This window comes from Suncus etruscus, chromosome 2, assembly GCF_024139225.1.
Source record: "Suncus etruscus isolate mSunEtr1 chromosome 2, mSunEtr1.pri.cur, whole genome shotgun sequence".
Taxonomy (NCBI): domain Eukaryota; kingdom Metazoa; phylum Chordata; class Mammalia; order Eulipotyphla; family Soricidae; genus Suncus; species Suncus etruscus.
In genome coordinates, this window is record NC_064849.1 from 28,134,354 (window position 1) to 28,149,470 (window position 15,117).

The 15,117-nt window shown below is 42.4% G+C and overlaps 1 protein-coding gene across 1 annotated transcript in view; it reads right to left on the reverse strand.

Moving 5' to 3' along the window:
* The window catches only part of MOGAT1 (monoacylglycerol O-acyltransferase 1), a 44,600-nt gene extending 42,381 nt beyond the window's left edge, over positions 1-2,219 (reverse strand). The window contains exon 1 of the mRNA XM_049768163.1: positions 1,865-2,219. Coding sequence (XP_049624120.1) covers positions 1,865-1,958 — 94 coding nt within the window. The 5' untranslated portion in view covers positions 1,959-2,219. The remainder of the gene's footprint in view (positions 1-1,864) is intronic.
* Between the last annotated feature and the right edge of the window lie 12,898 nt (positions 2,220-15,117).

Consider the following 15,117-nt stretch of genomic DNA (forward strand, 5'->3'; position numbering starts at 1 on the left):
GTAGCTTCAACAACACTATGCATAAGCCCCCCAAACAAACAATAATAAAATATTATTTGTATTATTTATATATAATTTAGATATATAATTTAAATCTTATATATAAACACTATATTTATCATTTATATTATTAATAAAATAAAAAATAAAATATTTTTGCAAAGCAGTCAATGAAATACACTTGATCTTAGCCAAAAGGCCGAGAAGCGATTACAATCAATGAAATACCAAAACTTGTTCAAAATAATTCCAAGCCCAGGTAATAGGTATCTGGGGTCATACTCTGCTACTTATCTGCATTGGACATATTTCAGAATATTTCTATAATATATAATACAAATGATGCATGCAATCAAAGGACTTCATTCAACTGACTGTAAGTCAGAACAATTCAATTCCAGTGAGGAATAGACTACTGAGGACTCCATAAAGTTCATCCCGTGATCTACAGAAGGTTGAAGTTCCTAAAGAGTTCTCTTCTCACATACCACCTCTCCAAGCTCTCTTTTATTCCAAGAGCAGAACAAACTCTCAGGGGGAAAGAAAGGAGAGGGGCTGAAAGTTGTCACACTCCATCTACCAACACTCCTAAGGTGAATAACGAGTTCGAAAGCCAGAGTCTAAGATTCCAGATGCCCTTCAGTGCAACCCAAAATTGGGTGCAATCTCCTCTGACATGTGCAAACTCTGGAAAAACTAGCCCTGTTATTAGTCAAGAGTGCAGAGAAAGAAAAGGTTGGAACGACATGGCATTTGCTCTGGCATCTGGGAACCCAAATTTCCGAAAATTGGAGAGCCAAGGTCTCAATAGGTTGGGGGCACATCTAATTGAGCGCATTTGTCCAAATTTGTGGGGATATGTGCCTTAAATTGGGGGGGGGAAGGGCACAGCAGTTACGCTCAGGGATCTTAACTATTGGTACTTTACTATTGGTACTTTACTATTGGTACTATTGGGGAGTCACATATGGTGCTGGGGACTGAATGGGTTTGCCAGCCTTCCTTGCCTGGACTGTCTCTCTCCTGCTCTCTTCTGCACCTTTTGTTGAAGATAAGGCACACCAGACCACACCTATCGGTGCTCAGAGTTTACTCCTGGCTCTGTGGCCAGGGGTCACTCCTAAGGAATTCCTGTGAATACTGGGAATTGAACTCTGTTCTGCTCATGCAAGACAAACACTCTGTTAGCTGTACTATCACTCAGACCCCTGGTACACTTCTTATTTTATTGTTTGTTTATTTCTGTTTTGCGGTCACAGTCGTCGATGCTCAGGGGTTACTCTTGGCTCTGTGCGCAAATGCTACTGGCAGGCTGGGGGACCATATTGTATGACTGGAATTGAACACGCATCCATCCCGGGTCGGCTGCATGCAAGGCAAATCTCTGCCGCTGTACTATCTCTTTGGCCCCTTCTTCTATTTTGATTTGGGGGGCCACAGCCAGCAATGCTCAGGGATCACAAAGCATACGGGGTGCTGGACCTCGAACCCTAGTCAACTGCGCACAGGTATGCATGGCCTCTATGTCATCTCTCCGGCCCTACACCCCCACTTTTTATTTATTTTTTAATTCTAATTTTGTAAGTTTATTGATTTAGCTATAAAGAAGTAATTACCAAAATGTTAGAATTACCAAAAAATAGGAATTCTAGATAATATGGGTCCAATTTTTAAACAGCACAGTGGGGGAAGAAAGTTGCAAAGGGCGTGGAGCGAGAGAAAGTGAAGTCTCCAATTGGAGCCCGACACCCCTTGATCAATCAGCCTGTTCCAGCTTCCACTCTGCCATGTGCCACCAGGTATGTTCCGGAGGGCACTGCAACTGAGTCCCCGGGGCCACCTTGAGGGTCTAGCTCTGTCTTACCGAGCAGAAGGAAGGACAGGACCCATTGCAGCACGGCGGCCGTCTGCAGCCTCCTGGCCAGCGGGATGTTGAGGGGTGCGAACTCCACCTTCATGGCCCGGCAGGGGCAGATCCCGACCGAAGCTCGCTGCTCCCGGCCACTCGCTGCTCAACTGATCCGTGGGGCGGCGGCTTGGCAGCTCAGGGAAGCCGGCTGGGAGGACGCACCAGCGCCCGCTGCAGACGTGCAGGGCACTGCGCCCGGGGCGCACGGCCGCGCTCGCCTACTTGGCCCGGGGCGGCAGAGAGGGTCAGCAGGCGGCTGTGCCCGGGATATGGGGGCCCAGCACCTGATGTCTCCACCGCGATCTGCCCATTGTTGCACCGATCGATCACCGTGCGCCCTTCAGCATCCGCCTTTAAACCCACCCCTTCCTCCGAGCCCCGAGACTGGGTGGGGGAAGGCTTCGACCCAGGAGTGGCCTTCTCGCTGGAGATAAGCTTGTCTGGAGATAAGCCTCTGTCTCTACAAGATGGGTCCCCGTGTTTTTACTGGGTTCTGTCCACCCACACCTCTCCCTAAGTGGGGTGCAAACCTACAGAGTCTTTTGGTACTCCACGAGACACCTGGAAACCCCCCACTTTACTCATGCTTCCAACATGTAGTGGTTCCAAACTGCTAGGGAGAGAAACCTTTTGGGCTACCCAGAGTTACACCCTTCAACAAAGCACTCAAGCGTTGATTTTGTTCTGAGTATACGTTATGGCTTGGCAGATCACCATAAACAAAAGATCCCCATCACTGGGTGGAGAATTCTAGGTGAAGCCTATTGAATTGCTGGTAGGTGCTCGAACTAAGATAAGTTTCAAACAAAGGGACTTGGACTTGAATGGGCTCTAATGATGAACCTAATCTAATGATTAGCTGCAAAAACTTTACAGGCAAAAAGAGGTATGTAATTGTACAAAAATCCTGGGGTTGAAATACTCAAAAGACAAGTATGGAGGGCGTTTAGGATTGACCAAAGGGATGGAGGCCAGATCTTGCAGGTTGAGTTTAGGGTTCGTTTTTTGTTTGTTTGTTTTTGCTTTTGGGCTACACCCGGTGGTGCTCAGGGGCTACTCCTGGCTCTGCACTCAGAAAAAGTTCCTGGCATGCTCGGGGGACCATGTGGGATGCTGGGGATAGAACACGGGTCCGTCTCGGGTTGTCAGTGTGCAAACCAAATGCCCTATTACTGTGCTATCACTCCGGCCCTAGAATTCATTTTTAAGACTTATCATTAAAAGGTTTCCATTCAATGGGTTAGAAAGATGTATGGGTTCTAAATAGTAATTGATTCTTTTTTTTTTTTTTAAATAAATGTTAACTACCACAGCTAGGAAGCACCATTTGGCAGGTGGCTTCCGGCCACATTGGTCATTGATAGGAGGAATTTAGAACAGCACAAAATAGTGGTATTGGGGCCAGAGAGTACAAAGGTTAAGGTGCTTGTTGTGTATCTATCCTGCTTATTCTGGTTAGACTTCTCTTCACCAAGTCCGTTCCCTCACTGGAATTCACCCCCCAAACACAAGATGTGCCCTGCCCACCATAGGTTCACTCTGCTTCACTTAACCCCCAACCCCCTTTTTCTTCCAACATTGAATTCTTGATCTCATCCATGCAAAACTACACCATTGATTGTGTTCTCAGCCCTTTCTGCAATCTAGATCAAATAGTTCAGATAGGTATCAGGGACCTTTTGCAAGCAAAACTTACTAGCTTGATTTCTGAAATGGATATGTAGAGTCAATTCTTTCTTTTTGGGTTTCTTTTCTGAGTTTTTCCTCATGGTGTGTGTGTGTGTGTGTGTGTGTGTGTGTGTGTGTGTGTGTGTGTGTGTGTTGAGTATATATTCTTTTAGCTGCTCTGCAGAGCCCTTCATATGCCTGAGCTAATCCTTTTAGCCAGCCAGTAATATCAGCATGAGCCTCCGTTTTTCAGCTAAGGAAATCACATAGTTGTCAGAGTCAGGAGGCTCCAAATTCAGCTTTAATCAAGACATTGAGACCCATCCTTTTACTGAACCAAACCTGAAACAACTGAGTTCTTTGTGTTGGGCATCACCATTGGAGCAGACACAAAAGTGAATATGACAGGGTTTCTGAAACTTTTATGCTTTGGGCACTAGGTGAGGAATGGTGGGTGAATAAAATGCTGGGTAGAAAGGTTTCAATCTTTAGGGCTCACAATCTACTGCAGATGTCCTCAAACTTGTTAAAAAGGGGCCAGTTCATTGTGCCTCAGACCATTGGAGGGTTGGACTATATATAGTTTAAAAAAAGAACTATGAACAATAGTGACTCATGGGCCATAGTTTGAGGATCCCTGCCAGAGACTGAGAAGAGGAGTCAGAGTTAAGGAGAGGGGTCAGAGAGTTTGGTGCACATCCCACATAGGCAAACAGTGATCCGGGATGACTCAGCTGCTAAGCAGGACAGGCAGCAGTGGCAAGAACATCCAGCAGGCTGAATAAATGTCCTTGGAGGGGGCTGCATGTGGCCTGTGGGCCATATTTTGAGAACCCCTGGTATACTGGAAGAAACAGAAACTACCTTATAAATAATTTTATAATATTTTAAAATATTTTATAAAAATAAATATGCAATCATGTCCTGAAAGAAAAAGATAAGATCCAGAGCTAGAAGTGTGCCACTACATAGAACAGATTGGGGATGACAAGTATGGAAGCAGGACCACCCAAGAGGTTATTATAGTGGCAGAGTAGAGGATGGTGACTGACTTTCTGGCATAGCCAAGGAAAATGAGATGGGCATGGAATATGCTTGGAAGACAGATATTGGGGAATGACTCGATTCGTTGGGTTCACAAACTATTGGTAAACAAGAACAAAACACCCATAACTCTTCCAAATCAAAGACATTTATTATATTGCTTACTGCCTTTTTCACTTTCCGGGATATCCTAGTTGAATATAAAATGACTATTGGAACCAAGACTGTTGGAAATAAATGGTAATCTGGCTCCCAGGGGCTTTGTCTTCCTAAAATGAGTATTTTTAGTAAATGACATTGACATCAAGCAAGTATAAATAAAAGAGATCCTTGGGGGGTTCTGTGAAAGACAAAATTGGAAACCACTGCTAATCTTTGCTCCTTTTTCTTTCTTCAAAAAAGGTTTTGGGGTGGGAGAGATAAGATAGTGGGCAGGACATTTGACTTGCATGAAATCAACCCCAATTCAATCCCCAAAACTCCAGATGGTCCCCTTAACCTCACCCAGAGTTATCTCTAAGCACAGAGCCAGGATAAAACCCTGAGCACAGCAGATGTGATCTGAGAATTTAAAAAACAACAACAAATAAATACCAATTTTTGGCTCAAGAGTTAGTAGAGGAGATAAGGTGTTGTCTTGCATCCCACATATTTGTGTTTGAATCCCATGGACTGTATAAGGTCAACCAAGCACTACCAGGAATAATTATACAGCTGAGGCAGGGATCTGGCAAACCCCCCAAAGTTATAATTTTATTTACTTATTTTTGTTTGTCTTTTAGTCATACTTGGCAATGCTCAGGGCATACACCCAGCTCTTAAGTGCCTGAAATTGGAACTGAAGTCAGCAGCATATAAGGCAAGTACCTTAATGGCTGCACTATCTCTGCGCATCCCTCTCCAATTTTTTCCTCATAGGAAATTCACATTTTAATATGTTCATGGTTGTTGATGTTAAACATAGGACATAGTTAATATTAAATGGGAACACAATAAATTGTTAAAAAAAAAAAGGGACCAGATTAAAATCATATATGTGATGCAGGAGAGATAGCACAGTGGTAGAGTGTTTGCCTTGCAAGCAGCCGATTCATGACAGATTCTCATATGGTATCTCATATGATCCCCAGAGCCTGTCAGCTGCAATTTCTCTCTCTCTCTCTCTCTCTCTCTCTCTCTCTCTCTCTCTCTCTCTCTCTCTCTCTCCACTCTCTCTCCCCTCCTCTCTCCCCCCCCTCTCTTGTTTTTGGGTCACACCTGGCAGTGCTCAGGGGTTACTCCTGGCTCTATGCTCGAAAATTGCCCCTGGCAGGCACTGGGGACCATATGAGATGCTGGGATCCGAACCACCGTCCTGCATGAAAGGCAAACACCTTACCTCCATGCTATCTCTCTGGCCCCTAAGCAGCAATTTCTGAGCACAGAGCCAAAAGTAACTCCTGAGCGCCTTTGGGTGTGACCCCAAAACCAATATATATGTATGTATGTATGTACACACACACACACACACAAATGTAAATTGCATAACTTATTCATCTGGGTTCTGTGCTCCCTGATTTCTGTACTATTTCCCATTTAAACTCTACAAGATCTTTTTTTTTTCCAACTTTATTTTACTGAAACAATTGTGATCTACAGAGTCCTTCATAGTTGAAATTCAGTACATAATGAGTCACGGCCCTTCCCACCACCAGTGTCAACGTTTTCCCCCAATGGACACAGAGTGTATCCTATCCCACCACCCTTTGGCCCTTGGCTCCTGGCCCCAGTCTTTCTTTATTCCTTTCCTTGTAGTTTTGTTTTGTTTTGTTTTCTTTTTGGTTTTGGGGCCACACCCAAAAGCACTCATGGATTACTCCTGGCTATCTGCTCAGAAATCACTCCTGGCAGGCACAGGGAACCTTATGGGATGCCGGGATTCAAACCACTGTTGGTCCTGGGTTGGCTGCTTGCAAGGCAAACGCTCTACCGCTGTGCTATCTCTCTGGCCCCCTTTCCTTGTAGTTTTATATAAAAAATGTGGGAATATGTGATAAAATAAAGTAATCCATGTCCCAAGGTTCTATGAAAATAGGCAGGAGCCCCTATTTAAAAAAGAGATAAAAATATAATAAATAATAAAAAAGGTGTGTGTGGCAGGATTTTTGTTTGTTTGTTTGTTTTTGCACAGGCACAGCAAAATATGGGAAAATAAAAAGGAAAAACCTTTGGCTTAAGAACAGGGAGACTGGCCCGGAGAGATAGCACAGCGGCGTTTGCCTTGCAAGCAGCCGCTCCAGGACCAAAGGTGGTTGGTTCGAATCCCGGTGTCCCATATGGTCCCCCTGCCTGCCAGGAGCTATTTCTGAGCAGACAGCCAGGAGTAACCCCTGAGCAGCGCCGGGTGTGGCCCAAAAACCAAAAAAAAAAAAAAAAAAGAACAGGGAGACCTTACCTATGAAGCATCCTGGCATAAGACCTTTGACCTTTGCGTAAGACATATTATTGCTCCTTTTACTGCTGGAGAAAATGAGAAGAAAGATTTAAAATAAATCTTCAGTTTCTTGACAATAAAGCTAGGCTTCTCTTTGGTACAAATAGGTTTATTTCCAGAGCATGAACCACACTAGGCAGTTTCTCAAATGTTATTGCAAGGAAAGGGAAGTGGTTGAAAGAGAAGGATAAGTCACCAACAGGGGATAGAAAATGCAGAAGAGGAAATGTTTTAGAGTTTAGGACCAGTTACTTGTTCTAGAAACTAATTTACTATGATTTACTTATCTCAAACCATGAGTTTGACATTGGTGTCTGTCTATAAGTCAATGAAACATATTCATGTTTTTGAGCTTTTTTTTTTTGGGCCACACCCGGTGACGCTCAGGGGTTACTCCTGGCTATGCGCACAGAAGTTGCTCCTGGCTTCTTGGGGGACCATATGGGACGCCGGGGGATCGAACCAGGTCTGTCCTAGGCTAGCGCAGGCAAGGCAGGTACCTTACCTCCAGCGCCACCGCCCGGCCCCTATTCATGTTTTTGATATCCAACAACTATGTGTCACACCCTTTCTCTGCGATGAGGGGAAATAGTCACCATCCTGGAGAAGGAATGAGATGTTGACAGCCTTGATTGCTTCAGGATTACAAACGTCCTGGAAGAGTAGAATTCAAAGTCACTTCCCTATTTGGGTTTTCCTCTGTAATTTACAGTAGCTGACTTCTACTTGCTGGAGGTTGACAAGGCTCTCAGAGACCATGGCTATGAGGCTTCTATTTCACATGGAATGTCCTAAGTTTGCTGGAGATATTGAGCACTTTGATAATAGTGATGTAATGGTATACAACTGTATATCAAAACCATAAACATTAATGCAATTGTAAAGATAAATATTTAATGGAACAAAATAGTTTTTTTTCTTTTCTTTTCTTTTTTTTTTTTTTTGGATTGAGAGTCTTGGGACAAGACTCTCTCCCAAGTGAGAGTTTGGGACAAAGGTCACAGTTTTAACTTTTATAAGAGATATTAATCTTGGGACCAGAACAATAGTACAGCAGGGAAGGCACTTGCCTTGTATTTAGCCAACCTGGGTTTGATCCCTATCACCCCATATGAGTTCTGAGTATTGAGTACTATTAGGAGTTATCCCTGAGTGCATGACCAGGAAAAAAAGTATCAGTCATAAAAGTAAATATTCTTTATTTTCCTTTTATATTTTGTTGAGATATTTTACCACTGCCTGCCCAAACACACACACACACACACACACACACACACATACACACACACGTGCGCGTGCATGCACGCAAACATATGCAAAATTGTCACAGTTGATATAACTCTGTGTCCAGATATGGTGAGAATTCAAATGAAGATCCATTACTGTGGTTGTTTCCATAGAATGTTCTCCATGAAACTCTAGTTTCATGGTCTTTTCGGTTTTGGGGTCACACCTGGCAACACTCAGGCGTTACTCCTGGCTTTATGCTCAGAAATCGCTCCCGGCAGGCTCGGGGGACCATATGAGATTCTGGAATTCGAACCACTGTCCTTCTGCATCTAAGGCAAAGGCCTTACCGCTGTGCTATCTCTCCGGCCCCTTTATGGTCTTTTCAATGAAGTTCAGGAAATTTGGTCCCTCTTTCTTTCTGGGCAGAGTTGCAGGTATCTTGCTTGAGTCTCTAAGACTATTTTAGTGATTTTGGGCCAAGGTTTCCTTCCCTTAGTCATTTCTTGTTGCTCTCCATACACATTCAGTCTCAGACCTCGCAATACTGCTCCTGCCTTCTTTCCCTTCCTTTTCTACCTTGGAAAGCTTCATTGATGCAATGGACTGTTATCTTTTAATTAATGTTAATATATGATGTTTGCTCTACAAAACAGGTGATTTCATTGCTTCTTGTTAAACTACCACATGATTATAAATGATTCCTCTTAGAAGGTATTTGAGAGCCAGTAACATTTATTTCATGCCCTACCTCGTCCCATGATTCTCAGCTCCACTTTTGTTAGCATGTGGCCTAGAAACCAACTTCAAGGTCTTCAACCTAGACCATGGAAGAGCAAAGACAGAAAGATGACAACCAGCTCTAGTGCAGGGCAGGTTCTGGCAGAGTTGAAGGCAACTCAAATATCAGCATCTTGGGAGATGTGGCAACCCAGCCCCCTTAGTTTCTAAGAAGGTTCCCTACAATGGATGGGCTTGTATTCCCTGTAGCATCATTCTCATTGTTTACAGCTGTTTGACATCTTCTTTTTTTTTTTTTTTGGTTTTTGGGCCACACCCTGTGATGCTCAGGGGTTACTCCTGGCTATGCGCTCAGAAGTTGCTCCTGGCTTCTTGGGGGACCATATGGGACGCCGGGGGATGGAACCGTGGTCCGTCCTAGGCTAGTGCAGGCACCTTACCTCCAGCGCCACCGCCCGGCCCCTGTTTGACATCTTCTAATTTGAGTATCTCCCTTGGATCATTATAACATCTAAACAAGTCTAAGGTCTCAACGTTTGCAGCTTTTCTATCACCCTTAACTCACCCCCCACAATGTACCTAAAGTGACCTGTCTAAAATTCTAACTTAATCATGCAATTTCTATAATTCTACTTTGTTTTGTTGCAATACCTGGTAGAATTTAGGGCTTACTCCTGGCTCTGTGCTTAGGGATCACTTCTGGCAGAATTTGGAGGCCCTAGATTAAATCTGGGTTGCACATGTGTCTTAACCACTGTTCTCTCTAGCTCCTATCATTCATTTTTATCCATAATACATACCATTTCCCCATTTCAAGTTGCCAGAATTTCTCCCTTGGGTCATTATAACATCTAAACAAGTCTCAGGCTTTAACTTTTGCACTCTGAACCATCACCCTTAACTCACTTCCCACAATGTACCTAAAGTGACCTGTCTAAAATTCCAACTTAATCATCAATTTCTCTGCTTTCTATGGATGTCTTCCTATTGCTTTCCAGAGTCCAGTCTTTTCAGCCGTTTTGATCCCTACATTAGTAAATATTTACAAATGTTTTTATGTAGACCTCCAACTCTCACCTTCCGAGTTTGAGTGGTAGAAGGGCCAGACCTGGTAATGCTCAGGAGCTACTTCTGGTTCAGTGCTTGACACGATCTCTTCTAGTGGGTTCATGCAGTTCTGAGAATCGAACTCAGGCCTCCTGCATGCAAAACCTGAGGTTGGCTTTTGAGCTACTCTCCAGCCCTACCTTCCAGGGTTTAATCCGTCTGAACTTAGTTGAACAATCAATTTTCTGAAAGATGTGAGCTTCTAGGGTCTTATGAACAAACAGGGATTGAAATACTTCAAGGTCTATCTCTGCTCTCTTTTTTCTTAGAGTCAGTGGCCTTTCACCTTTCTGCAAATCCATTTTCCCCATGTGGAGGAAAATATGGTCGTGAATGATTTCATTAAATAAAATGGATCTTAAGTTATATCTTTACAAATCCTGGACCCATTTACAGGATGACAGTGCTTTAAGACGGAGACTGAAATGGAGACTGTCCTACATAAGAAGGAACAATCAGAGAGTGTTCTGAGTTTCTGGATTGTAAAGATTTCAAAGAGAGGACTGTATAAAGAAGATTCTGATTAAGTTCATTGTCTCTGGTTTTGACATACTTGTGGATGGCTATGATCCTGAAAATGTTCTTAGAGAAATGGAAGCTTAGGGGTGTTGACCTCAAACAAAAATAAACAGTTTATTCAGAAACCAAACAACAAAGGGAAGATTCACAAGTATGTTCATGGAACGACCCATATGCACTTTCAAAATCCAAGACTAACCTCTATTGCCAAAAAAAAAAAAAAATCTCAAGAATCCCATCCTTGCTTCCAATAGAAGGGAAACAATACAGTTTCTTTAAAAATTTTTTTTAAAGATCTGTGATTTATGGGCTGGAGAGATAGCATGGAGGGAGGTAAGGTGGTTGCCTTTCATGCAGAAGATCATCGGTTCGAATCCTGGCATCCCATATGGTCCCCCGTGCCTGCCAGGAGCAATTTCTGAGCATGGAGTCAGGGTAACCCCTGAGCATTGCCGAGTGTGACCCAAAAACCACAAAACAAAACAAAAAAAAACTGTGATTAACAAAGTTATTGATAGTTGAGTTTTAGGCATATATTTCAATACCAATCCCACTACCAGTGTCAACTCCTATCAGCAGTGCTTCCATACTCTCTCACCTTCAAACCTCAACCAACCTCCCTCACCCTTCACCTGCCACCTTGGCAGTCACATTAATCAAAGTTCAGTGGTTTAAGACTAGATCTCATATTTTCAATATTGTGAGTCTGTGCTTTGGGTGTATAGCTATCTTCTACTCTCCCACAACACCAATACAATGGAAGCCTTGTTCCTTGCTCCCCAACTACTTCCCTTTCTCACCTTCTTCCTCCCTTAACCTCTTCTCTTCTCTTCTCTGCTCTCCTTCCATAGTACTGAGATCAAGAGTGATCTTTCTATCCCCCTTTACTACATTATATATTTTCATCCACTTATTATATATATATACCACAGATAAGTAATCTCATTCTGTGTTTGTCTTTCTTCTTCTGGCTTACTTCATTCAACATATATCCCAGTTCCAACCAGGTTGCAGTAAATTACTTGATTTTCTTATCCTTTTCATTTGCATAGTATTCCACTGAAACAGCATAACTTTAAAAAATTTTTTTTATTGAGACCAATGTGAATAACAAATCTTTCACAGTTGTATATCAGGCACATAGTGACAGTGAATTAGGGGCAATCCCATCACCAGTGTTGACCTCTCTTCACCATAGTTCCCAGCATGCATCCCATGTAGCTGGTCCATTTTGTGTATAGCTTATTATAGTTTGGAACTCTTAATTCTATTGTAGTTAACTTTAGTTTGGGTATTTAGATCTGACCATTTTTTATTTCCATTCAGTGCTCCTGAGACCACTTGGTCCCTGGGTACCATCCACATTTTTCCCCTTTTCTCTATTTGTAGCAAGACATAGAAATATGGGCAGAACAAGATGATTCATAGTTCTATGGTTTTGTATAAAAGACTGGAACCCCTATTTAGAAGCTATAAATAAAATTAAAAGAAGAATAAAAGATAAAAAAGGAAAAAAGGGGGGCAAATGTGGCAAGTTTTGTTTTGTTTTGTTTTGTATAGGGACAGTAAATGTTGAAGAAATTAGAAAGAAAATTCCATTGGCCTAAAAGATACAGGTGTCTCTACCTTTGAAGCATACTGTCATAAGACTGACTACAGGCTCTGAGAATGTTAGTTGTCAGATCCCAAAGTCTTTCTTTATGGTCCCAGGAAAAGTTATGTTCAGGTGCAGTTGTCAAAGTCAGTCCTCTGTAATTAGAGATCTTGGCTTTTGCACAAACCCTAGGATGGAACACACTGTCCTGATTTCATTTCATCCTGAGGTGGTGAGGTAGGGCAACCTGCTCTTAGATCAAGTGAAACAGCACAACTTCTTATGGAAAGTGCCAGGCATGTTGGGTCCTGTAGTTTGGTGACTTATACAGGCATGAGGCATTTTCTATCCTTATGAATTCACTTAACTAAGGTTCTTAATATTAATGTTCATGGGATAAAGAAAAGTTTGGGTTCTGAGGATAAGCTGCCAACCAGTGGGCATCTAGATGTTAGACACGTATGTTCAGAGATTGTAAGAAATATGGATTCAGACAGTGACTAGAGAGGAGACTGGGACTCCAGTGTGTTTATGTATCTACTATTTTTGGATCACACCTGATGATTTTCAGGGTATTTTTCCACCCCAACTCTGTGCTAAAATGTCTCTCCAGGAAGTGTTCATAGGACTATGTGCTGTACCAAGGACTATACCAAGTCAGCTGCATGCAATGCAAACACCTAATCCACTGCAGTATCTCTCTAGCTCTCCACATGAATTTCTGGGGCTATGAAATTCTTTTGCACCAGCATCCTGTAGTCTATGCATTACCATATTTTCTGGGATATAAGATGACTGAGCATATAAGACAACCCCCTGCTTTTCTTGTTAAAATATAGGTTTGGGCTATATTCGCTGAATAAAACTATTTCTCTTTTAATGCACACCAAATGGAAAATAAAAAACGTAAGAGAAAAAAGTAGAACCCTCAAAGGTTAACAGTATGTTTAATAAAGCTAGACTTTGGAGAGCCAACGATCATTTTACATTTGTCATTTGTTGTGAGTGACTGTGATTTTTTTGTGATCTACATTGAGAGCAGGGAGGGGGGCTACTCCAAAAGCAGCTGACTGGGATGCAGTGATTAGTAGGGTAGCTAGAGGGAGACAGAGCACCTCCTCTGTGTTCCATAAAAGTTGAACAGAGGACTGAACATCGGAAAGCCAAGCTGCATACCAGTGATGACACCTGGCGGCTGGATGGAATGCAGCGCTTGGTAACTCGGCTCCTCTGTGTGCCCTGAAAGGTTAATCAGGACAAGTAGAGGGCTGACTGATGATGCCTGGCAACTGGATGGGATGCGGTGGTAAGAGGGGGGCAGATCACTTGTCCCTGAGCTGGAGTAAGTTTCAGCATGCTGTATATCGGCATATACGACAACCCCTGACTTTTAAGAAGTTTTTCATGGGTTAAAATGTTATTTATATGCTGGAAAATACAGTATTTAGTATACTTAGATTGTCTCAGAGATGAGGCTTCTTAGTATGCAGCAATTAGTTCAAGGTCTCAGTTCTCAGTTTGAATATAGGATTTTAATTTGTTGCTAATTTATAAAACGTAATGCTATATTTCATTAGCTTTCATATAGTGATGATAGCAAAATTCAAGAAAAACTAAGAGAAGAATTTTAATAATTGAGGAATAGCTAATTATATAGATGGTTTAATAAACTGATTAAAAATACAGGTCTGGAGAAACAGTACAGGGGATAAGGAAGGCACTTGCTTTGCTTGCATCAACCCAGGTTAGACCTTCAGTACCATAATGGTCCCTGAACAGTCAGGGGTTATTATTGAACACAAAGCCAGGAATAAAACCTTGAACACTGCTATAGGATATGGCTCAAATCCATCCCCTGGACCCCTTCCAAAAAGATTATTTGATTTTAGTTTAAAATGAAAAATACTGTGGATGTGACTGTAAGGAAGTCAGCCTGATCAATCTATTTTGAGTGCGCAGACCTGGGGTTCACAAAGATCCTCCAATAAAAACCCAAAAAATGCAGTGTTTGGTCATTTCCTTAAGCTTCAGGGTTATATCTAAAGGGTTTAGAATTCTCTGGGAGTATTATAGGGAAGACTCTAAAATTTCATCAGAAAAGAATCAGTACTTTTTCTGGGATACACAGCAATATAGACCAAGCCTGATTATAGTACATGCTATTATTTATTATCTTTTTTTTTTTTTTTTTTTGGTTTTTGGGCCACACCCGGTAATGCTCAGGCTTTTGCGTTCAGAAGTCAGTCGTTCCTGCCTTGGGGGACCATATGGGATGCCGGGGGATTGAACCGCGGTCAGTCCTAGGCCAGCGCTGGCAAGGCAGACATCTTTCCTCTAGCGCCACCACGCCGGCCCCTATTATTTATTATCTTATTTTACATTCTTGCCTAGAAACAACAGACCAATTTTACTAAAAACCCTAGAGGACTTACAGTTTCAGCTTCCTTGTATTTACATCTTTTGAGTATTAACATTCATATGTGAAGGAAACTTTGAGGTTTCAAATTACTTCTGCAAACTTTCTCCTCGCTGACATCTGATGAGGTCTTATCTTCATTTTGGGTGTGAGAAAACCAGCTGGAATGGGCAATACTTGCTTTGTTTATATTTTTTTTCTAATTCTTGGTGAAGTGTACTCCCAGCAGTTCTCAGAGTACTTGAGCTACTCCCATCAATACTGTCTCTCTGTGTGAAGGGTTCAGCAATAGATCCCATGCATGGCTGTGTACTCAGAGACCCTGTGGTGCTAGGGATTGATCTCTCTGATGCAACACTTGCTTTTGGAGAGAAAAAATTCACATACACTCTCAATGTGGCAAACCTAGGATTCTGCAG